Source organism: Myotis yumanensis, unplaced genomic scaffold (assembly GCF_028538775.1).
Source record: "Myotis yumanensis isolate MYYU_CA2020_CCGP unplaced genomic scaffold, mMyoYum1.0.hap1 SCAF_1, whole genome shotgun sequence".
Lineage (NCBI taxonomy): Eukaryota > Metazoa > Chordata > Mammalia > Chiroptera > Vespertilionidae > Myotis > Myotis yumanensis.
The window spans coordinates 52,872,362-52,897,271 of record NW_027223752.1 but is presented as its reverse complement, the minus strand read 5'-3'; the positions used below and the strand labels follow the sequence as shown (position 1 = coordinate 52,897,271).

The 24,910-nt window shown below is 41.4% G+C and overlaps 1 protein-coding gene across 2 annotated transcripts in view; it reads left to right on the top strand.

Annotated features, from left to right (window-relative positions):
- The first annotated feature begins 583 nt into the window (after nt 1-583).
- The window catches only part of APH1B (aph-1 homolog B, gamma-secretase subunit), a 38,326-nt gene continuing 13,999 nt past the window's right edge, over nt 584-24,910 (top strand). Inside the window, exons 1-4 of one of the 2 annotated variants that reach the window (XM_070421404.1) lie at nt 584-696; nt 1,952-2,122; nt 8,119-8,189; nt 11,764-11,886. In XM_070421404.1, coding sequence (XP_070277505.1) covers nt 584-696; nt 1,952-2,122; nt 8,119-8,189; nt 11,764-11,886 — 478 coding nt within the window. The remainder of the gene's footprint in view (nt 697-1,951; nt 2,123-8,118; nt 8,190-11,763; nt 11,887-24,910) is intronic. The other variant, XM_070421409.1, reaches the window with a different exon arrangement.

Sequence of the window (24,910 nt, the reverse complement as noted above, 5' to 3'; positions counted from 1 at the left end):
GGGTCTTATTTATGATGAAGCACGAAGTTCCCGCAACTATGCAAATAAAAAATTCGCTTTAAAAAAATTCCTTTATTTAGAAATGGAATCTTGTCTCTGTCGGGTACTGTTTTATTTTAGTTGATCTGGAATGTTACCCGGCTCCGGCCCCAAGGGGGACTGGGGACCTCTCCTCCTGTTAGCCTTACAGCAGCCGGAACCATTGGACTGATCTCTGTGGACGCGTAGCGAGACGTAAGGGGGCGCTACAGCTCCGGCGCTAAAGTCGCCCTCAACGCCGCTGCGGGCCCGGGTGGGCTGCAGATGCTGCGTGAGACCGAAGGGCTTCAGGCGGTGAGGCCCGTGCCCCGCCCGCGCCCCTGCCTCACCACGCCCCTCCGCCACGCCCTCCCCGCCTCATCCCCCTCTGCCACGCCCCCACGGAGCCCCGCCCCCTTGCCAGTCCCCGCCCCTCCGCCACGCCCCATCCCCTACGCCCGCAGCCCCGCCCCGCCCCGCCCCGCCCCGCCCCGCCCCGCCCGGCGCTCAGCTCAGCTGCGCTAAGCACTGCGCGTCTTTGCCAGGCTCCGCGGGCGCGGTCGCCATGACGGCGGCTGTGTTCTTCGGCTGCGCCTTCATCGCCTTCGGGCCCGCGCTCGCCCTCTACATCTTCACTATCGCCACGGACCCGTTGCGCATCATCTTCCTCATCGTCGGGTGAGGCGGTTGCGCTGGGAAACCCGGAACCGGGGCTCCCCTTCCCCGCGGGGGGTTCCGAACCCAGGCTTCCCCACCACACGGCTCGACCTTGGGCTTTGAAGGGGGACAGGATTGAGGCGGGGAGAGCCGAGACCCGCCTCCGAGGGTCGGCAGCAGAGGCACGGGAACTCCCGACCCCCGAGGGCGGGCTCGGGGGAAGGAGCTCACACTGTGGGTCTCAAACACCCTGAGACTGGGCTCCTGAGTTTTTGCTTAGGGCCCGTGGGTGGGCTGTAGTGAGTCGTGAAACCACTTACATTGCATGAAAAAAATGTGGATACGTTCAAATACGCATCTTTTATTTTTCTGCAGACGGGCGTCCCAAGTCAACTTCAGATTTTGTCATCCCAAAGGGGTTAAGAGCCCGGGCATCTGGTGCTTTCAAACATCTCGATGCCCGGCCCCTACCCCAGGTCCGCTGAATGGGAATGTCCAGGGGGCGGGACCCAACCTGCACCAACACAGAAGCACCTGTCAGTGCTCCTCTTCGCCGGAGCTTGGTCAACACCGAACTCTGGCGGCGACTATGGTCACAGCCCGGTTTTCCTCTGTCCGGCGGCTCTTGCTGAGGCTCCCTCGTACCCTACACACTTGAGTCTCACTCACTCGCTCGGCACCGGGAGAAACAGCCAGGCTAGGCCAGGGATGCGCACTTTTTCTGAGTCTCTTCACCTCTCACAGCTGTGTTGAGAGTGCTGCATCACACTATCATTTAAAAAGTGATAGAGACCGGGCAGAGGGTTTGTAAAGCTTGTTATAATCGTTAGAGCCCACAGGAATGTTGCAAAAACCAGGCCTGGGAAACTGATCTAGATCAGAGCGCAGACTTTCAACTTCTGGATTTTATACCAATCACTCTATTAATAGAGATAGACATTTTTTTTTTTCTGGGAAAGACATATTTGCACATCAATGAGCAAGGCATTACTTAGGAGGAATAACAAATATTTCCAGCTAGACAGTGCTTGGCAGCTAGTCTGCAGATGTACTTAATAAATAGCAGGGCCACTGAAAACGAGTGATTGTTAGGAAAAATCCTAAGTTCCTTTTGGATCACATGTTCATCTCAACAGAGGAGATGCACCACTGACCCACTGATTAAGAACAGTGGATCCAGAACATCACTTTACGAGCACGTAATTATTTTTTAAAAAAATTAATCCTGTACTTATGCTTACGTGTGACTTCTCTCCCCGCCCCCCCCTAATTTCAGAGCTTTCTTCTGGTTGATATCTCTACTGCTTTCCTCCCTTGTCTGGTTCGTGGCAAGAGCCATTACTGACAACAGAGATGGACCAATAGAGAAATATCTGCTGATCTTTGGAGTGTTAGCCTCAGTCCTTATCCAAGAAATGTTTCGGTTTGCATATTATAGACTTTTAAAGTAAGTGAAACATTTGTTTATCTTTTTTCCCCCAGTTAATTTGAATTATGTTTTAGTAATTTGAAACATTAATGCAGTGTGGTTTTTGAAGATCCATGCCTTCCTGCACAGTTTGTAGCCAAAGGATTAGAACATTTCTAACCTGAAAATATTGAGTATTTTAGCTTCATTCACTCATTCAAAAAATATTTTTTGAGAATTTACTCAATGTCAGGCATTATTCTAGGCACTGGGAATAATACATCATGATTAAAAGACAGTTTCTGTCCTCGTGGAGGTTATATTATAATGGAAAGAGGCAACAAATGAATGAGTAATTCATTGTATATTAGAAGATAACTGCTATAAAGAAAAATAAGCTAGAGAAATAGTCATTGAAACAACAACAAAAACTGTTTCACATTAGAATTTATACCAGCTTCCCTTTGCCACCAACTAAAATAAATAATTCTTATAGAGATTATGCCTACCATTATTTTGATTGTATTAGGGAAAATAAGGGTTCATTTTGTGATAGTCAGATTTCATATCTGTAATAGAAAAACACATTTGAAAAAAAAAGCTATGGGCATGAGTTCCCCTTTAGGGAACTTTAGGCCAGAAAGTAGGTCATCTAGGATTCATGAGGCCGTCACATGAAACCACTGATTTGAAACACAGCATGAACTTAGAATCATGTTTTCTTTCAGGCAGTCATGAGATTGGCTTTGATTATGTAGTAAAGTTTAGTAGAATGATAAATGTACTCTTTCCCTTTTGGCACATGAGATAGTTAAGCCACTCCATGAATTTCATGGGTGTAACCAAGACAGAACCTCAACAATATCTCTTATAATAACTTCTGGTAATCTGTTCTTGCCAATATGCTAAGCTTTCAATATTGTTTACTGGTTGCTTTAAACAACAGATATTGAAATTTAATAATGAAGCAATTTAAATTACAAATTGAAAACCATGAAGCCATTGCTTAACAAGCAAAAGTCATATCTTAGAAAAGATTTAAATATGAAATTTCCATTAGTTCATGGAAATATTAAAAAGCAACCAACAGCTGTCAAGGATAAAATTTATGTTTCCACAGGAATACATTATCCTCAACAGATCAACATTAATCTGTGGTTGTATGGAGCATTTTAACAATAGAATATTATTATTTTTTAAAAATATATTTTATTGATTTTTTACAGAGAGGAAGGGAGAAGGGATAGAGAGCTAGAAACATCGATCAGCTGCCTCCTGCACACTCTCCACTGGGGATGTGCCCGCAACCCAGGTACATGCCCTTGACTGGAATCGAACCTGGGACCCTGAGTCCACAGACTGACGCTCTATCCACTGAGCCAAACCGGTTAGGGCAACAATAGAATATTATTAAGGTAATCCAAATCTCCCTCTTTCTAACCTCTGCCCCACTCAGGAAACATACAGTCAAATGAAATCTCTGTCTCCTGGTGGTTGTCTCTTTCACAGCTAAATGTTCCTCATTTCTTCATCTAGTCCTCAGAAGGCATGTGTGTGGCTTCCAAACCTTTTCTGGCCCCTGTTCTTTTATGTCAGTGGACATGTCCCTTTTGGTCAGTGCCTGGAGCCTGCCCGTGCTCCGGACCCAGCAGAGCACCCTGTGATTACAGTAGTGCGGAGGCCGATGGCCCTTTCCTCTTTGCCTGGGCACCGTTCTCTTCAGACCTCAGCGTCAAAGGCTGCTCTGGGTTTCCTGTCAGCAACATCTTTGCCTCATGTTGGTTTTGCATTTTCACATACAATGATTCTAATGTTGAAGCAAAACTTTGAATAGATTTTCACAGTTTAAGACATGGATTTAGTAAGCATTTAGGACTCAGGGTATCTTCTTATTTCTTCACAGTTCCCACCTGAAATGCAACTTTAAAAAAAAATGTTTTTATTGGTTTCAGAGAGAGGAAGGGAGAGGGAGAGAGAGATAGAAACATCAGTGATGAGAGAGAATCATTGATTGGCTGTCTCCTGCACTCCCCATACTGGGGATCGAGCCCATAACCCGGCATGTGCCCTGACCAGGAATCAAACTGTGACCTCCTGGTTCATAGGTAAACGTTTCAACCAGTGAGCCACACTGGCCAGGCTGACATGCAACTCTTTATTGGTACTAACCTTTGGTTCCGAAGGGCTACCCACTGAACATTGGTTGACATTTTAATGAGGGTAGTGAGGGAATAGGGCCACATGCAGAAGGAATTATGGCTGTCAATCTGCAGGCTCTCATGCCAGCAAGTTCAGAGAAGCCTCTTTGGCCTTCCAGAAAAAGCATGTTTACTGCTCCAAAAGAACCTTTGGAAATTTGCAAATAAGATATTAGAACAAGCCTGTATTAGCAGGAGCCTTTGGAATGCATCTTTAGCAAGCCTTTGGAATTTTGTACAGTATCTTCCTAGAAGATTTTAGAAATGTTGGATGTTATGTAGTTATGTGTTAAAACAAGTTTGAGAATTAATAGGATACCTTTATTCATGGCTAACATTTATATAGATGCATTTAAATTCTCTTATGCTACACTATCTTCAAATATCGTAACTTTGGCTTAATCAATATTTTAAGTGTTCCATTGCCAGAGTGCATTTTGAACATTTAAATTTAAAGTACGTCATCAAATTTTTGTTATCTGAAGTTGATGCCAAAATGAAAATGTGGAGAGTTTGCACCAGTGTTCTTTTTACATTTATGGACTTGAATCAAAATATTTATCATTGCAGTCTACCTAAGTTTATTTTATGGTCAGGTCTTCAGAACAGTACTTCATCTTGAGTGAATGAATTCTAACTTTCAGCCTAGCAAAGAGTTGCACTGCGAAAATTGGCTACAAGTGGCAGCCCTTTCTATCTTAATTTTTTAAAAAAAAAATCCAAGTTATGGTCCTGTACATTGCCTAAAACCTACATTCGAATTTTTTTTGGCTTGATTGAAGTTTTTGTAGTTTAATTCAATTTTGTCTTATAATGCTAATACCATAAATATTTGGTAATTTGAGAAAATTTTTCATTTATAAAATAAGTTGACAATCATTACTATAATTTCTTAAGAAATTTTTTTAAAATTTCTACAATCATGTATTTAATTTATATGCATATTCCTTTGTACGGTCCCTCTCTTACACACACGTATAAAAAAAAAGAATCAGAACAAAGGAGAAAGATAGAATGATTTATCAGTAGTTTTTCAAAGTTTATATTTTTAAAATCGGGCTTTTTCTTTTTTGTTCTTGGAAACTATCATAAATGAAGACAAAGAATTTTCCACTTCAGTACAATGGTCGTAATAAGAACATTGTCCCTTACACCATCAGTCGTGTGTTTTGTCAGGAACACGGAAACGGGTGGTGTTTCGTACTTTCTCACTTCCTAATCTTAACATGGAGAACTGTCAGTGCCATGGACCTTTCCTCCCACAAACTTGTAATATAGAATGAGGAAGTTTATTAACTTCTGAGTTTATATATTTAATATATTTGGCGTAGTACTTTGCTATTCCAGATAGCAAAAATCTTTTATTCATTACTGAGCAATTTATATAAAACAAAAATCCTCCAAAGTTGATCGATTCTTTTATACCATTACACTATTCATTTGTTGATGGAGAGTATTGCTGCTATGTTTCTAAGCTTTAATTAGCCTTTAACAACATTCCTGTGACACATAAGTTTGTTGTTCAGGAAAATTGGGCATTTTAGTTGGTTACTACTCCAGAGAAAGAGGTCGGCAGTCATTGGCTCATGATCCTACCAAATGGAGAATGAAATGGCAAATTGTTTCTTTTGAGTCTAGAAAAACAAAAGACTCTTTTTCGTTCTGCTTATTACTATTTTGGTTGACCTCTGCATTGCCTTTAATTTAATGATATTTATAATAAATATAATTTAAGTATCCTTTGAGTCAGGATCATTGTCGCAGAGATTGTAGCCAACAAAGGTTAGTAATAGTGACCACAGTGGAACTGACCAGCCACACCTTGCATTCCTCACACATTTGTGTGGGGAACAGGGAAAGTTTGTGAATTGTCCACAGCAGAAGCACAGATGTGATCCCTCTAAGGATCATTTCTTGGTAAGCAATTTCCTAATCTTTCATTCAGGTATTCATTTAGTTTATTTTTTGATGGTAGCATTATGTTCCCCCCTGATTATTTTTCCCCTGAAGCCTGTATGGGGGGGGTATGAATCAAATATGTAAATATTTTAGAATCAGACAACCATATGTTTAGATACCCATATAGGAGTTTAGACCATCATTATTATAGGATTTAAGAGAAAGGAGAAATAATGATTACCAATCATTGGTAAAGACGGTTTCTTTGAGAAATTCCTGCCTGAAATAGACTGTGAAGTTTGAATACAAGTGAGGTTCTATAGAGTGGAAACTAGAAGGGAGGGTGGCAGAATAAGTGTAGCCAGGTGGAAGATATAAGGAAGTACCATCACAGTGGGGTTGAAGATGTATCTCTCTGGGAAAAGGAAAAATTTCAGTGACAGCCCTGGATGGTGTCACGGAGTTGGTTGAGCATCCTCCTGTACATGGGAGGTCACCGGTTCCAATTCCTCATCAGGGCACATGCCTGGATTTCTGGCTTGCTTACCAGTAGGGGATGTGCAGGAGGCAGCTGATTGATGATTCTCTCTCATTGACATTTCTCTCTTTCTCTCTCTAAAAAAAAAAAAAAAACCAAAAAAATTTAAAAAAAATTCAGAGTGGTAAATGCCATAGGATATATATTTTTTAAATTTTGGGGGGGTTGACATTGCTTAATAGGATCATATAGATTTCAAGTGTACATTTCTGATTCAAAATCTGTATATTGCCCTGTGTGTCCACCACCCAAAGTCAAATCATTTTCTGTCACCAGATATTAGTCCCCCTTAACCCTCCATCCCCTCTCACCCCCTTCCCTCTGGCAACCACCACATTGCTCTTTGTGTCCACGAGTTTCAGTTTTATATCCCACATATGAGGGAAATCAGATGGTTCTTAGCTTTTTCTGAATGACTCATTTAGTGTAATAGTCTCAAGGTCTATCTATGCTGTCACAATGGCAGTATTTCATCTTTTCTTATGGCTGAATAGTATTACATTGTGCATATGTACCACATCTTCTTTATCAGTCATCTATTGAAGGACACTTTGGTTGTCTCTATGTCTTGGCCACTATGAAGAATGCTGCAATGAACTTAGGGGTGGATATATCTTTGTGAATACATATTTTCGAGTTTTTCGGGTATATACCCAGGAGAGGGATTGCTAGGTCATATGGTAACTCTACTCTTAATTTTTTGAGGAATCACCAGACTGTTTCCCATAGTGGCTGTACCAGTTTACACCACTCACTCCTGAAGCAGTGCTCACTCCCTGTTCCTCCCAGCCGAAGGAAGGAAGGAATTGCCGGCTATTGCTGGTTTCCTCCCCTCTCCTGGCCAAGAGGGCTGGGGCCTGGAGCTCCCCACTGCAGGGTGCACCCATGGCCATCTGAGCTCTCCTCCCTTCTCGCCTTCCCATTTGTTCCGTTTTCCCACCTTTATGTGCTTCAATGTGTGGATCCTGCAGGCGTGCCTCTATATTGAGCAGGGAGGCCTTTGTTGAGTTATAGTTGATCAACTTGTTAAAGTTTCAGGGGGAGAGACCAAGGTCCTCTCTCATGCCGCCACTCCTCTGATCACCATAGGATATTGAACTAAGTATTTACTAATCTCAGGAAGTAGTCAGAAGTATTGCTTTTTTCCTGATGTCTTGTTTACTTATATTTTTCTTGTTTTTCTCTTTTATGTGAAGATTAGATAAAAAGTAAAAGTGGGTTGGAAATTTTGGTTGATTTTAGGTTAATTGCAAATTTGCTGTTTTGTTTTTTAATGGATTTTGGATTTAGAGTATAGCTTTATCAAAAGCCTTATTAAGTGTCTGGATTGTTGGCTACAATCTCTGCCTGATATACTACTTTTTCTTTTTAAAAAAATTATCTGTGTGGTTTTATTTTAGAAAAGCCAATGAGGGTTTGAAGACTATTAATCCAGATGAGCCAGCACCTTCTATGCGACTGCTGGCCTATGGTAAGTTAGAATTGCATGGTCATTAAGAAAGAAATAAAATTTGGCATGAAAGCCATTTTTGTCTTTTACATCTTTGTGGATATAGTATTTTATTGCTGTCTGGTCTCTTGGTGTATATTGTTTATTTTTCTAGCTTTTCAGGGCCCTTATGTAAAGGGGGAAATGATTGCAGGTGACGTTTATCTGTGTGTCCATTAAATATTAGCCAGGTTTGAAAGTTAAGTTTTTGAGACTCTAGTTAACTAACAATTTCTAAGTGAGATTACTGTTACCTTCTCGGGGTGGTTACCATGACTTTGGCTGGACTAGGAGGACTCATTATATTGCTCTAGTTAATACCTCATTATATTGCTATAGTTAATAGCTCATTATATTGCTATAGTTAATACTTCTGCATATTTTTTAGAATTATGTTGTGTGTGTTCTTTTTGGGGGGTGAGGGGTTGTTAATCCTCACATGAGGATTTTTTTTTAAATTAAATCTTTATTGTTCAGATTATTACATTGGTTCCTCTTTTTTCTCACCATAACTCCCCTCCACCCAGTTCCCACCCCACCCTCCGCCCTCACTCCCCACCCACTGTCCTCATCCATAGGTGCATGATTATTGTCCAATCTCTTCCCGCACCCCCCCACACCCCTTTCCCCCCCAAGAATAGTCAGTCCATTCCCTTTCTATGTTGCTGATTCTATTACAATCACCAGTTCATACTGTTCATCAGATTATTTATTCACTTGATTTTTAGATTCACTTGTTGATAGATGTGTATTTGTTGTTCATAATTTGTATCTTTACCTTTTTCTTCTTCTTCCTCTTCTTAAAGGATACCTTTCAGCATTTCATATAATACTGGTTTGGTGGTGATGAACTCCTTTAGCTTTTTCTTATCTGTGAAGCTCTTTATCTGGCCTTCACTTCTGAATGATAGCTTTGCTGGATAAAGTAGTCTTGGTTGGAGGTTCTTGGTATTCATCACTTTGAATATTTCTTGCCACTCCCTTCTGGCCTGTATAGTTTCTGTTGAGAAATCAGCTGACATTCGTATGGGTACTCCCTTGTAGGTAACTGATTTTCTTTCTCTTGCTGCTTTTAGGATTCTCTCTTTGTCTTTTTCTCTTGGCATTTTAATTATGATGTGTCTTGGTGTGGTCCTCTTTGGATTCCTTTTGTTTGGGGTTCTCTGTGCTTCCTGGACTTGTAAGCCTATTTCTTTCACCAGGTGGGGGAAGTTTTCTGTCATTATTTCTTCAAATAGTTTTTCAATATCTTGCTCTCTCTCTTCTTCTGGCACCCCTATAAATCGGATGTTGGTACGCTTGAAGCTGTCCCAGAGGCTCCTTACACTATCTTCGTATTTTTGGATTCTTTTTCATTTTGCTTTTCCGGTTGGGTGTTTTTTGCTTCTTCGTATTTCAAATCTTTGACTTGATTCTTGCGATCCTCTGGTCTGCTGTTGGGAGTCTGTATAATATTCTTTATTTCTAGTTGGTTCTTTATCACAACATCGAGGGTTTCACTAGATTTCTTAAAGATCTCACTACATTTATCGGCGGTCTCACCAGTCTTCTTGAAGATCTCACTACATTTATCGGCGGTCTCACCAGTCTTTTCGAGGGCCTTATTAAATTTATCAGCGGCTTCTAGACAGTTCTTTAAAGACCTTAAAAGTGTGGTTTTGAACTCTATATCCAGCAGTTTGCTTTCCTCCATTTCTGTTGTTTGTGTCCTGTTTCTTTGTCTCGGCATTTTTTATGCTTCACTGTGTTGATAGAGTGCCTTTCTGTGCTAAGTGTCCCAATTACCTGAGGTAGACACTTTTGGCGCGCCCCCTTGTGGGCTTTGTGCACAGTCTTGTTGTAATTAAGCCTTGATTGTTGTAGTTAACACTGGGAGGAATTGACCTCCAGGCCAATTGGCTGTGAGAATCAGCTGTGTCTGCAGTGGGAGAACTTCTGTGCTGGAGACACCCCTCTGGGGCAAGACTTGCTTCAATGGGGCTTTGGTGCTCACTGAGTCTGCCCCCTGAGTGTGTCCTTTATGTTTCCAGGGAGCTGCAAACTGGATGGTCCCACTCTGACCTCTGGGCTTCCTGGCTCCTGGATCTCTAGGGAGGTGCTAATCTAGGCTTTGCCTGCGGCTATCCAGCAAAAGCCTCCCTGCAGGGCTTGGGCGGGGCGGGTCCCACGGGATCAACAGGGCAGGGCTAGCAGTTATGGCTGCTCTCAGTCTTGCCCTCAGAGGCTCTGCTTCTCAGTGTCCGGGTAATCGCTGCAAGCCCCTCGGAGAGAAAGCTGCCCTTGGGTTCCGACCGATGCCAGACAGTCCCGCTTCTCCCGTATGAGTCTGGGTCCCTAGAGACTCGCCCGGAACTGGAGCTCAGAGCCTGAGACTCCCTCCCGGTTGAAAACGACTACGGCGCCCTCAGCCGCCAGCCCGCTCCGCATGCACTCCGCACCTTAGTAATTTACGTCCGTACTGCGCCTCCTCTGAGTCTCAGTATGCTTTTCTCTTTCCTTCTAGTTGTAGAATGTCCACTCAGCCAGCGTTCCTGTGGTTCTGGATGATGTCCGTTCCCTCTTTTAGTTGTATTTTTGAAGGGGTTGTGCGAGGCAGCAATCTCCGGTGTTTACCTATGCTGCCATCTTGGTTTCTCTCCGAGGATATTTTTTTCCATTGCTTTTCAGAGAGAGTGAAGGTGAGGGAGGGAGGGAGGGAGGGAGAGAGAGAGAGCGAGAGAAACATCAATGTGAGAGAGACACATCGACTGTGCCTCCTGCACACATCCTGATTGGGGCAGGGAGCAAATGGCAACCCAGATACATGCCCTTGACTAGGAATTGAATGTGCGGCCTTTGGTGCTCCGGTCGATGTTCTAACCTCTGAGCCACACTAGCCAGGGCTGGAATTACGTTTTTTTTGTTGTTGTTGTTTTTTTTAAAATATTTTATTGATTTTTTACAGAGAAGAAGGGAGAGGGATAGAGAGTTAGAAACATCGATGGGAGAGAAACATCAATCAGCTGCCTCCTGCACACCCACTACTGCGGATGTGCCCGAAACCAAGGTACATGCCCTTGACCGGAATCGAACCTGGGACCCTTCAGTCCGCAGGCTGACGCTCTATCCACTCAGCAAACCGGTTAGGGCTGGAATTACGTTTTTAAAATTGGATCTAGGTCTGTAAGTTGAATCAGCCAGTTTGGCCCAGGGATCACTTCTTACACTGCAGTCACACTTCAAGTACAGTTCCTAGTTCTAAGCTGTCACACTTGGACTCTGTTATAACTAAAGCCAGAGCTTCAGCATCGTATCCTTCCCTACTTCACCTATTGCTTCTGTCTAGATCTTTTTCATTTCTCTGCTACATCCCACTAGTCATTCCCTTTCCTCTTCTCACTTGATTCATCATTTAACCAAGCACCTGCCCCTTCTGAGCCGGCTTTCCACTGTTTCCCCCATAGCATGTGCACCTTTTCCCCTTCCACAAAATAGTATTGCCCAGTCCTTGGAAATTTGAAGACAAATCATAGCATGAAAGGGTTTAACAGTGTTTTTTTTTTTTCTGCCTCTTTAGTTTCTGGCCTGGGCTTTGGAATCATGAGTGGAGTATTTTCCTTTGTGAACACCCTGTCTGACTCCCTGGGGCCAGGCACAGTGGGCATTCATGGAGACTCTCCCTACTTCTTCCTAAATTCAGGTATGTGCCTGGTAGCTGTGAACGTATAAGCTTCTGATCAAATTGATCATCCTGTTGGAGTTCCCTGGCTTAGGAATTCAAGTGAATAGAAATTTATGTTATATTTTCTAATAGGCACCACAAAGTAAAGGATAGGAAAATAAAAACTTTGAGAGGAAGAGATCACACAAAGAACTTGTATGCATACATGCATAACCCATGGACATAGGCATAGGGTGGTGAAAGCCTGAGGCAGGCTAGAACTAGATCATTATCAGGGACTTAGTGTCCCTTGTTCCTCATCACTCCGTCCTCGCAGGTAACCTGGTTCTGTTATTAATTTCCTAGTTTATTTAGGTTTGAAAGTCAGGTTTCTAACACATATACATGTTTTGTTTTGAAAGTTTTACCTTCATGTATGTGTCTGAAAGAAAATTAATGTTTCGTTTTCTTGCCTTTGAACATTTAAAAATAAATCATACTATATTTTTTAAAAAGAAATTGAGAGGAAAAATGATAATAGATGAGTTGACTTTTTAAACTCAAAGATGCAGTATAAAAGGACCAACTCATTTCAAAGAGCTTTCTTATCCACAAGATAAAAATTGTCATCATGATGTAGTGATCACATTTGAGAGTTGGTGATGTACATAATTAACATAAGCTTTTCCTTAAAAGAATCTTTTAAAAGTACTTTTTAAAAAACTCACCATATGGGTTTTTTTTACCCGCACAAGTTATATCATTGAAATAACATTTCACACATTTTTCAAATTAAATCATTATTGTCTACACTGAGGTAATTTCTATCCTCAAGGAAGTTACCCTTTATAAGAAGAACAAGACTAAAAAATGATTAAGCTTTTCAGTACAGCTTAATAATAGAAAAGATATACAGAGGTATGACCGAATTTTAAAAAAATATTGCTGCAGAAGTTTAGAGACATTCTGCATGTTGTAGTGACCCCAAACCCACTGGACACTTGTTCACCATTTTGATTCAGGCCTGGGCATCTCCTGCCTTGATTACTATCACCAACCTCCACTTTCCATGTGAATCCATCCTGTATGCAGCCACCAAACTATATAAAAATGTGTCATGGTTTCCCAAGGTCTGCAGGATAAAGTCAAGGCCCTTTGCATCTGGCTATGTGATGAGGATGGGAAAGTGGGTTAATGGGCCATACTTATTTAGTGGTGCTTCCAACATAGCAAATTATCTTTTTAAAAACATTCCATAATTAGAATATTTTTTAATGATTATAGTACTGTGTGTCAGTTTCTTAGAGTAAATGTAATATTAATAGCTAAAGTATGTTAGATTCTAATATAAAAAAAACAAAACATAATCAGGAGATTGTGTTACTGCTGCAACAGTTTTCTATATTTTCTTAAATTGTCCTGTTAGCCCTAACTGGTTTGGCTCAGTGGATAGAGCGTTGGTCTGTGGACTGAAAGGTCCCAGGTTCGATTCTGGCCAAGGGCATGTACCTTGGTTGTGGGCACATCCCCAGTAGGAGGTGTGCAGGAGGCAGCTGATCGATGTTTCTCTCTCATTGATGTTTCTAACTCTCTATCCCTCTCCCTTCCTCTCTGTAAAAAATCAATAAAATATATATTTTTAAAAAATTGTCCTATTATCCTGCTACATCAGCAACCTTTGGATATGAAATAGTGTTCTCCTAAGGCAGCGGTTCTCAACCTGTGGGTTGCAACCCCTTTGGCGGTCGGACGACCCTTTCACAGGGGTCGCCTAAGACCATCCTGCATATTAGATATTTACATTACGATTTATAACAGTAGCAACATTACAGTTATGAAGTAGCAACGAAAATAATTTTATGGTTGGGTCACAACATGAGGAACTGTATTTAAAGGGCCAGAAGGTTGAGAACCACTGTAAGGGAACTTACTTTTCTGCCACCTTTTTTCACTAGAGGGTGCTAATTCACTTTAGTGAGCTAGGCCATTTTCCTAGGACTAGCTTTCAGTAATTCTTTTGGGAGAAGGTAAAAGAAACATATGCTAGCAATTTGAGGATTGTATTTGTAATTTCTATAAATTCACAGAAAATTTTAAAGAAAAGAAAATATTTGTCCAGCTGGCATGGCCCAGTGGTTGAGTGTCGACATATGAACTTGGAGGTCACGGTTCGATTCTTGGTCAGGACACATACATGAGTTGCAGGTTCGATCCCCAGTGTGGGGCGTGCAGGAGGCAGCCGATCAATGATTCTCTCTCATCATTGATGTTTCTATCTCTCTCTCCCTGTCTGAAATCAATAAAGATATATATTTAAAAAGATAATAAAATATTTTAATGTCTAAGTTAGGATGGCAGGCTGACCTGCTGTGAATATGGACCTGTAGAGTGAAAGAGCAGCTGTTACTTTATCATGTCCAAGAGTTTCTTATTAGTATAACATTGTTCTTTGTAGCATAAACATTTAAGAAATTGCCTTTTATCGTATTTTAAAATAACTCCTAATTTGTATATAGTTGCGTTTGTTATTTATGATTGTCATTGTTACCATTTATTTAGCATGAGCTCATTTTGAATTTTTCAGTTAGATCTATAAGTTTATATGTTGTTTAACGTATTCCATTACAAATAAGGAATATGGGGGCCATTAATTAGTATACCTATGTTAGTGTAAGATATAGATTATATGATAGCTATATGTACATAGGTTTTCAAGTTACAGGTAGGTATAGTTTATAAATAACATATATATGTGTAAGTTCCTTTTTATTTGTAATTGTGTAGTAGGCTAGCATTAACTTGGTAATGCCATATAGAGGCAAAAGGATGGGAATTTGAGTTCCAAGCTCAAGTATTATCCTGGCTCATTAATGTCGTATTCTGAACAAGCCCATTTGATCATTTCAAAAATAATTATTAAGCACTTTTATTCAATAGGAGTCATACCAGGCTATGAAAATACAGCCCAGTAAAGGTAGCAGGGAATAAAGACAACAGCTAATTATAGTAAAGTGCGATAGACACTATGATGAGGAAGATCTGTAAGCACACAGAACACAAGCCCTGACCCATGCTCAGATGCTATTGTACTTCTCCTTCGTAGTACTTACTGCAGTTGTATTAATTGGTCAACTGTGTAGTTATTTGTTTAGGTCTTTCTCTCTAAGATGCTAAGGACTGTCTGTCTTGTTCACTGCAGTATCCTCAGCACCTTGTGGAATATTTTGTTTTTAGGTAGATCCACAAATATTTATTTTATAACTTTATCTTTATTTTTTAAAATATTTGTATTGCCGAAACCGGTTTGGCTCAGTGGATAGAGCGTCGGCCTGCGGACTGAAGGGTCCCAGGTTCGATTCCGGTCAAGGGCATGTGCCTTGGTTGCGGGCACATCCCCGGTGGGGGATGTGCAGGAGGCAGCTGATGGATGTTTCTCTCTCATCGATGTTTCTAACTCTCTGTCTCTCTCCCTTCCTCTCTGTAAAAAATCAATAAAAAAATATATTAAAAAAAAATATTTGTATTGATTTCAGAGAGAAAAGGAGAGGGATGGAGAGATAGAAACATCAATGATGAGAAAGAATCATTGATTGGCTGCCTCCTGCACGCCCCACACTGAGGATCAAGCCTGCAACCTGGGCATGTGCCCTTGGCTGGAATCGAACCTGGGACCCTTTAGTCCACAGACCAGTGCTCTACCCACTGAGCCAAACCAGCTAGGGCTGTCTTTATTGTTGAAAGTATTACAGATGTCCCCTTTTTTCCACGTTGATCCCTTCTAGCCCATATTTGCTCCCCTCCCCAGGCCTTCACCATACGAGGCACAGCTTATGGAGGAAATGATATTTTAGTAGAGAATTAATTGATGAATACAGTCATGAACTCAGAACGGATACTAGGTTCTGAGAAATGTGTCGCTAGGCAGTTTTGTCCTTGTGTGAATGTCACAGGTTGTACTTACACAAACCTAGATGGTGTAGTGTGCTACATACCTACGCTATATGGTATAGCCCAGCCGTGGGCAAAAACTAAAAAAAAAAAAAAAAAAGACCATACCCTTTTATGTAATGATGTTTACTTTGAATTTATATTAGTTCACACAAACACTCCATCCATGCTTTTGTTCCGGCCCTCCGGTCCAGTTTAAGAACCCATTGTGGCCCTCGAGTCAAAAAGTTTGCCCACCCCTAGTATAGCCTATTGCTCTTTGGCTACAAGCCTGTACAGCATGTTCTTGTACAAAACAGCAACAGATTAAATCAAGCACAAGAGAAAATGATACAATCAGGAGATACGGTAAACATGAGAGGTCTGAGGCTGCTGCTGGTGCAACATGGCACAGAAAGATCACCATGCCTTTCTGTAGGAGAAATCAATATGGTCCGACCACATATGGAATCTTGTGTTCAGTTCTGAGCATTGTATTTAACAGGAATACTGAAGAACTAAAATTGGTATAGGACATTGTCAGTACGGTGAATGACCTAGAAGCTGTGTCTTATGGAGTATGATTGAAGGAAGGAGGAATATTGAGTTTGAAGAAAAATGAAAGTGTGAGGAATGTGGGAGATTCCATTTTTGTTCCAATTTGTCATTTCTCTGTAATAGAATTATACAGCCACATCCTTGCCTGGCCTCATGGTAGCCGGAATGTACTTCCCTGCCCCATGACTTTGAGCTCACTCATGTGTCTTGCATTGGCCGATTAGTGAATGTGATGTAAGTCGGAGGCTTAAAAAGCACTGGTATGGTTGGCCTGCCCTCTGGGGCTCTGGTCATGTGCCATGAGAACATGCCTCACATAGTCAATGCCCATGTAACCTGGACCCCAGAATGAAGATGTATAGAGCAGACCTGAGCCCAGCATGCAGTGGGGAGCCAAACCCAGCAGCCTGCAGGAGAGCTGCCCAGCAGAACCCAGCCTTCATTAGTCAACTTCAGACCAGTGAGCATGAGAATAAATCCTTGCTGTTGTAACCCAGTGAGTTTTCTCATTTATTCACTTTCACAGTATTTAAAGTATAAGCTCTCCAATGTGGCAGTTTATTAAATGTTTGAATTTTTATTTTATTTCTTATTGAATTTATTGATGTGACATGGGTTCACAAAACCATATAGGTCTTAAATCTACAACTCAGCAAAACATCATCTGCACCCTGCATCGTATGCCCATGACCCAAAGCAAAGTCTCTTTCTATCTCCATTTATCGGCCCTTTGCACACCTCCACCTACCTCCAACCCATTTCCCCTCTGGCTATCACCACACTGTTGTGTGTGTCTGTGTGTTACATAATGTTTTTTAAATCCCTTCACTTTCTTTCATCCACCCACTCCAACTCCCTTTCCTCTGACAACTGTCAGTCTATTCCATGTACTCATGCCTCTGTTTCTATTTTGTTTGTCTATTTATTATTATTCTATAGATTCCACATATAAGTGAGATCAGATGATACTTGTCTTTCTCTGACTGGCTTTTTCACTTAGCATAATAATCTCCAGGTCCATCCATGCTATAGCAAAAAGTAAGATTTCCTTCTTTTTTTTGTTTGTTTTTTTTTACAACCAAGCAGTATTCCATGGTGTAAATGTACCACAGCTTTTTTATTTTTTTTATTTTTTTATTTTTTATTTTTTTTCGCTTAAAGTATTACAAAGGGTATTACATAAGTGTCCTTTTTCCCCCCCCGCCCTTGACAAACCCCTACCCTCCCTTACCCCCCAGTGTCTTATGTCCATTAGTTATGCTTATATGCATGCATACAAGTCCTTCGGTTGATCTCTTACTCCCCTCCCTCCTGCCCCCCAACTCTCTCTGGCCTTCCCACTGCAGTTTGACAATCAGTTTGAGGCAGCTCTGCCTCTATCTATTATTGTTCAAAAGTTTGTAATGGTCTTTAATATCCATGAATGAGTGAGATCATGTGGTATTTTTCCTTCATTGACTGGCTTGTTTCACTTAGCATAATGCTCTCCAGTTCCATCCATGATGTTGCAAATGGTAGGAGTTCCTTCTTTTTAACAGCAGCATAGTATTCCATCGTGTAGATGTACCACAGTTTTCTAATCCATTCATCTACTGATGGGCACTTAGGCTGTTTCCAGATCTTAGCTATGGTGAATTGTGCTGCTATGAACATCTGGGTGCATATATCCTTTCTGATTGGTGTTTCTGGTTTCTTGGGATATATTCCTAGAAGTGGGATCACAGGGTCAAATGGGAGTTCCATTTCCACTTTTTTGAGGAACCTCCATACTGCCTTCCATAGTGGCTGCACCAGTCTGCATTCCCACCAGCAGTGCACAAGTGTTCCTTTTTCTCCACATCCTCTCCAGCACTTGTCGTTTGTTGATTTGTTGATGATGGCCATTCTGACAGGTGTGAGATGGTACCTCATTGTTGTTTTGATTTGCATCTCTCGGATGATTAGTGACTTTGAGCACGTTTTCATATGTCTCTTGGCTTTCTGAATGTCCTCTTTTGAAAGGTGTCTATTTAGATCCTTTGCCCATTTTTTGATTGGATTGTTTATCTTCTTTTTGTTAAGTTGTATGAGTTCCCTATAAATTTTGGAGATTAAGCCCTTATCAGATATGACGTTGGCAAATATGTTTTCCCACGAGGTGGGTTTTCTTGTTGTTTTGTTGATGGTTTCTTTTGCTGTGCAGAAGCTTTTTATTTTGATGTAGTCCCATTTGTTCATTTTCTCTTTAGTTTCAACTGCCCTAGGAGCTGTATCAGTGAAGAAATTGTTTTGGCATATGTCTGAGATTTTGTTGCCTTTGTATTCCTCTAGAATTTTTATGGTTTCCTGTCGTACATTTAAGTCCTTTATCCATTTTGAGTTTATTCTTGTGTATGGTGTAAGTTGGTGGTCTAGTTTCATTTTCTTGCATATGTCTGTCCAATTTTCCCAACACCATTTATTGAAGAGACTATCTTGGCTCCATTGTATGTTCATGCCTCCTTTGTCAAAAATTAATTGAGCATATTGGTTCGGGCTAATTTCTGGACTCTCTATTCTATTCCACTGATCTATATGTCTGTTCTTGTGCCAGTACCAGGCAGTTTTGAGAACAGTGGCTTTGTAATACAGCTTGATATCTGGCATTGAGATCCCACCTACTTTGTTCTTTCTCAGGATCGTTGCAGCTATTCGGGGTCTTTTTTTATTCCAGATGAATTTTTGGAGAGTTCGTTCTAGATCTTTGAAGAAGGCCATTGGTATTTTAATGGGAAGTGCGTTGAATGTATAGATTGCTTTGGGTAGTATGGACATTTTAATGATGTTGATTCTACCAATCCAAGAACATGGTATGTTCTTCCATCTGTTTATGTCTTCCTCTATCTCTTTTTTCAACGTCCTGTAGTTTTCTGAGTAGAGGTCTTTAACCTCTTTAGTTAAGTTTATTCCTAGGTATCTTAATTTTTTTGGTGCGATGGTAAATGGGATTGTTTTTCTGATCTCCCTTTCTGAAAGTTCACTATTGGTGTATAGAAATGCCTCAGATTTCTTGGGGTTAATTTTGTATCCTGCTACATTGCCAAATTCATGTATTAAGTCTAGTAGCTTTTGGATGGAGTCTCTAGGGTTTTGTATGTATAATATCATGTCATCTGCAAATAAGGACAGTTTTACTTCCTCTTTTCCAATGTGGATGCCTTTTATTTCTTCTTCTTGCCTAATTGCAATGGCTAATACTTCCAGTACTATGTTGAACAGGAGTGGTGAGAGTGGGCATCCCTGTCTTGTTCCTGTTCTTAGGGGAAATGGTGTTAGTTTTTGTCCATTGAGTATGATGTTGGCTGTGGGCCTGTCATATATGGCTTTTATTATGTTGAGGTATGATCCTTCTATTCCCACCTTTCTGAGAGTTTTTATCAAAAATGGGTGTTGGATTTTGTCGAATGCTTTTTCTGCATCAATTGATATGACCATGTGGTTTTTTTCTTTCAATTTGTTTATGTGATGTATCACATTTATTGATTTACGGATGTTGTACCATCCTTGCATCTCTGGGATAAATCCTACTTGGTCATGGTGTATGATCCTTCTGATGTACTGCTGGATCCGATTTGCTAAGATTTTGTTGAGGATTTTGGCATCTATGTTCATGAGGGATATTGGCCTGTAATTCTCTTTCATTGTGATGTCTTTACCTGGTTTTGGTATTAGGGTGATGCTGGCTTCATAGAATGAGCTTGGAAGCGTTCCTTCCTCTTGAATTTTTTGTAGTAGTCTGAGGAGGGTAGGTTTTAGTTCTTCCTTGAATGTTTGGTAGAACTCCCCTGTGAAGCCGTCTGGCCCTGGGCTTTTGTTTGCTGGAAGCTTTCTGATGACTGCTTCAATTTCTTCCATAGTTATTGGCCTATTGAGGTTTTTAGATTCTTCCTGATTGAGTTTTGGAATGTTGTATTTTTCTAGGAATTTGTCCATTTCCTCCAGGTTGTCTAGTTTGTTGGAGTAGAGTTGCCCGTAGTATTGTTTAACAATCATTTGTATTTCTGTGGGGTCTGTTGTTATTTCGCCTCTATCATTTCTGATTTGGTTTATTTGGGACCTCTCTCTTTGCTTCTTGGTGGGCCTGGCTAGGGGTTTGTCAATCTTGTTTATCCTTTCAAAGAACCAGCTCTTGGTTTCATTGATTTTCTGTATTGTTTTTTTGGTCTCTATTTCATTGATTTCTGCTCTAATCTTTATTATCTCCTTCCTTCTGCTCACTCTGGGGTTTTCTTGTTGCTCTCTTTCTAATTCTTTGAGTTGTAGAGTTAGATGATTGACTACCATTTTTTCTTGTTTTTTGAGATAGGCCTGTAGAGCTATAAACTTTCCTCTCAGGACTGCTTTCATTGTGTCCCAGAGGTTTTGGATTGTTGTGTTTTCATTGTCATTAGTGTCCAGGATGTTTTTAATTTCTTCTTTGATGTCATCGGTAACCCAATCAATATTTAATAACATGCTGTTCAGCTTCCAAGTGTTTGAGTATTTTGGGTTGTTTTTATTGTAGTTTATTTCTAACATTATGCCATCGTAGTCTGCGAAGAAGCTTTTTATGATTTCAATCTTCTTGAATTTGTGGAGACTTTGCTTGTGACCCAATATGTGGTCTATTTTTGAATATGTCCCATGAGCACCTGAGAGGAATGTATATTCCGCAGCTGTGGGGTGAAGTGTTCTGAAGATGTCAATTAAGTCCATCTGATCTAGTGAGTCATTTAGGATTGCTGTTTCTTTGCTGAGTTTTTGTCTAGCGGATTTATCCAGTGATGTCAGTGGTGTATTAAAGTCCCCTACTATGATTGTATTGTTGTCGATCTCTCCCCTGATATCTTCCAGAAGTTTTCTTATGTATGTGGGTGCTCCTGCATTGGGTGCATATATGTTTACCAGGGTTATATCTTCTTGTTGTATTGATCCCTTTAGTATTATGAAGTGGCCTTCCTTATCTCTGGTTATGGCCTTCACTTTGAGATGTATTTTGTCAGATATAAGTATTGCTACCCCAGCTTTCTTTTCCTTTCCATTTGCGTGAAAGATATTTTTCCATCCCTTCACTTTCAGTCTGTGTGAGTCCCTTCTAATGAGGTGGGTCTCTTGTAGACAGCAGATGTATGGGTCATGTTTTTTTATCCATTCAGCCACTCGATGTCTTTTGGTTGGAGCATTTAGTCCATTTACATTTAAAGTTATTATTGAAAGGTATTTGTTTGTAGCCATTTCTTTTTTGTGTGTGTGTGTGTGGTTGTTTTCTTTCTGAGCTTGATATTTCTTCTTTTTACACCAGTCCCTTTAGCATTTCTTGCATGGCTGGCTTGGTGGTGATAAACTCCCTTAGCCCTTTTTTGTCTGTGAAGCTTCTTATTTCCCCTTCAATTTTGAATGATAGCCTTGCTGGATAGAGTATTCTTGGATTCAGTCCTTTGCTTTGCATCACTTTGTAGATTTCCGTCCATTCTTTTCTGGCCTGATGTGTTTCTGTTGAGAAATCATTTGATAATCTAATGGGAGATCCCTTGTATGTTACTTTCCGTCTCTCTCTTGCAGCCTGTAAGATTCTCTCTTTATCCTGAACATTTGCCATGGTAATTATGATGTGTCTTGGTGTGGGTCTTTTCGGGTTCACCTTGTTTGGGACTCTCTGGGCTTGTGTGACTTTTTTCTTCCCCACCTCAGGGAAGTTTTCTGATATTATTTCTTCGAATAGGTTTTCTAATCCATGTTCATCTTTCTGTTGTTCTGGCACCCCTATTATTCGTATGTTGTTTCGTTTCATGTTGTCCCAAAGCTCCCTTAGGCTCTCCTCCTGTCTTTTAATTTTTTTCTCCATTTGCCGTACAGTTTGAGTGTGTTTTGCTTCCTTGTCTTCTAATTCACTAATTCGGTCCTCCGCTTCTCCCAGTCTACTGTTGATACTTTCAATGGAGTTTTTTATTGAAGCTATGTCACTCTTCATTTCTTCTTGGGACTTACTTAAGTTGTTGATTTTTTCATCTGTTTCTTCTAGCTTCTTGCATAAGTAGTTGAGTTTTTCATCTGTTTCTTCTTGCTTCTTGAACATCTGGTGCATGTACTCTAGGAACCTTATTCTGAATTCTTTTTCCGTCATGTTGCATATCTCTGTCTCACTTAGCTGCTTTTCTGGCGAGTCCTCCTTTTCTTTCCTTTGGGGGTTTCTTTGCCTACCCATGTTTGATCTCGCTGACATATGTAGATGTTGAGATGTTCAGTGGCTGCTCCCTGGGTGGCAGGGGCTCCTTGGGTTGTGGTTGCTGCTCAGACGGTTGCGGTAGCAGCTGCTTTCCAGTTGGCAGCAGCTCCTCTGGTGGGTGTTGTTCACAGCTGTGTTGGCTCTTCTGGCTGGTGGGGGGAGGCTTCACGTACAGCTGCTGTTCCACAGACAGAGGGTGTGGTGATCAGGAGGCTGTGGTGATCAGGAGGCTGCGGTGATCAGGGGGCTGCTGTTGCTTGGATCTGCGGTCTGGGAAACGCTCCTCTCTTACCAGCACTGCATGGTCTGGGAAACGCTCCTCTCTTATGGGCACTGCATGGTCTGATCAGTTCCTTAGGATGCCCCCTTTAGTCTCAGTTCTCTGCAATCACAAAATCCAAATCTCAAATCTCCTGGCACCAGCAAACCCGCGGAACTCCTTACCCTGGTCAGGGTCTGTGTCTGTCCCAAGAGACGCGGCTGTCTGCCATGCGGTCTCCCTCCGACCCTCTGGGCTCAGGTCTGGCAAACTTTCCTGCCCAGATCCCTGGTTTTTAACCTTTCCAGGGGAGGTCTGCCCTTCCCGGCTGCAAACCGTCTCACCAGCTGAGTAAATTTGCCAATTCGGGGTGGGTGTTATTAGTTTCAGCTGCTTACTCCGTTTGCTCCGGGACAAGACCTGGGACGCGTCTGCCTATATCGCCGCCATCTTGCTTCTTTCTACCACAGCTTTTTTTATCCACTTATCTACTGATGGGCACTTGGGCTGTTTCCAGATCTTGGCTATTGTAAATAATGCTGCAGTGAACATAGAGGAGCGTATGTCCTTTCAAATTAGAGTTCCAAGTTTCTTTGGATATATTCCAGAAGTGGATTGTTGGGTCAAAAAGCAGTTCCACCCTGACTGGTTTGGCTCAGTGGATAGAGCAGACTGAAGGGTCCCGGGTTCGATTCCAGTCAAGGGCATGTACTTTGGTTGCAGGCACATCCCCAGTTTGGGGGGTGTGCAGGAGGCAGCTGATCGATGTTTCTCTCTCATCTATGTTTCTAACTCTCTAATCCTCTCCCTTCCTCTCTGTAAAAAAATCAATAAAATATATTTTTTTAAAGAAGCAGTTCCGTTTTTAATATTTTGAGGAAACTCCATACTGATTTCCACAGTGGCTGCACCAGTCTGCATTCCCATCAACAGTGCACTGAGGGTTCCCTTTTCCCTACATACTTGCCAGCACTTACTGTTTGTTGATTTGTTGACAGCCATTCTGACAGGTGTGAGGTGATACCTCATTGTGGTTTTAATTTGCATCTTTCTGATGATTAGTGATGTTAAGCATTTTTTTCATATGTCTATTGGCCACCTGTATGTCCTCTTTGGAGAAGTGTCTATGCAGATCCTTTGCCCATATTTTAATTGGGTTGTTTGTCTTCTTGGTGTTGAGTTTTATAAGTTCTTCATAAATTTTGGATATTAACCCCTTAACAGATATATCATTGACAAATATGTTCTCTCATTTGGTGAGTTCCCTTTTCATTTTGTTAATGGGTGGTTGTCTTTTTGTTGTGCAAAAGCTTTTTAGTTTGATTTGGTCCTACTCGTTTTTTCCCTTTATTTCCCTTGCCCAAGGAGACATAATAATAATAAATATTTAGATTTTTAAATGAAAGTTCCTTATAAGCAAGACTATCTCAAATAACTACATTACCAATTGCAAAGTGGTAGAAAAAATACAGCATCTATTAATCACATGGAGAAAATGATAGGCCACAGAGATTAATCTGCAATTTTTACTCTTTTCTGAATTTATTAGAATGTTAATCCTATGTAATAAAAGGCTAATATGCAAATAGACTGAACGGTGGAACAACCGGTCACTATGATGCATACTGACCACCAGGGGAGCTGCCCCCTGGTGGTCAGTGTGCTCCCACAGGGGAAGTGCCACTTAGCCAGAAGCCGGGCTCACGGCTGGCGAGTGCAGCGGTGGTGGCTGGAGCCTCTCCCGCCTCTGCAGCAGCACTACGGATGTCCGACTGGCGGGGAGTGGCCTAAGTGGGCAGTTAGACATCCCCTGAGGGCTCCCGGACTGCGAGAGAGTGTAGACTGGGCTGAGGGACCCCCCTCCCTCCCAAGTGCACAAATTACATGCACTGGGCCTCTAGTTTCTTATAATAAATGATCACAGCTAACTGCACTGGCTATGACACAAGGATACTCTATATGCTGTCCTATGTTATCAATTTTATCATTAAACTAGAGGCCCAATGCATGAAGATTCGTGCAAGAATAGGACTTCCTTCCCCTGGCTGCTGGCACCAGCTTCCCTCCGGCACTGGAACCCGGGTCTTCTCTCTGGC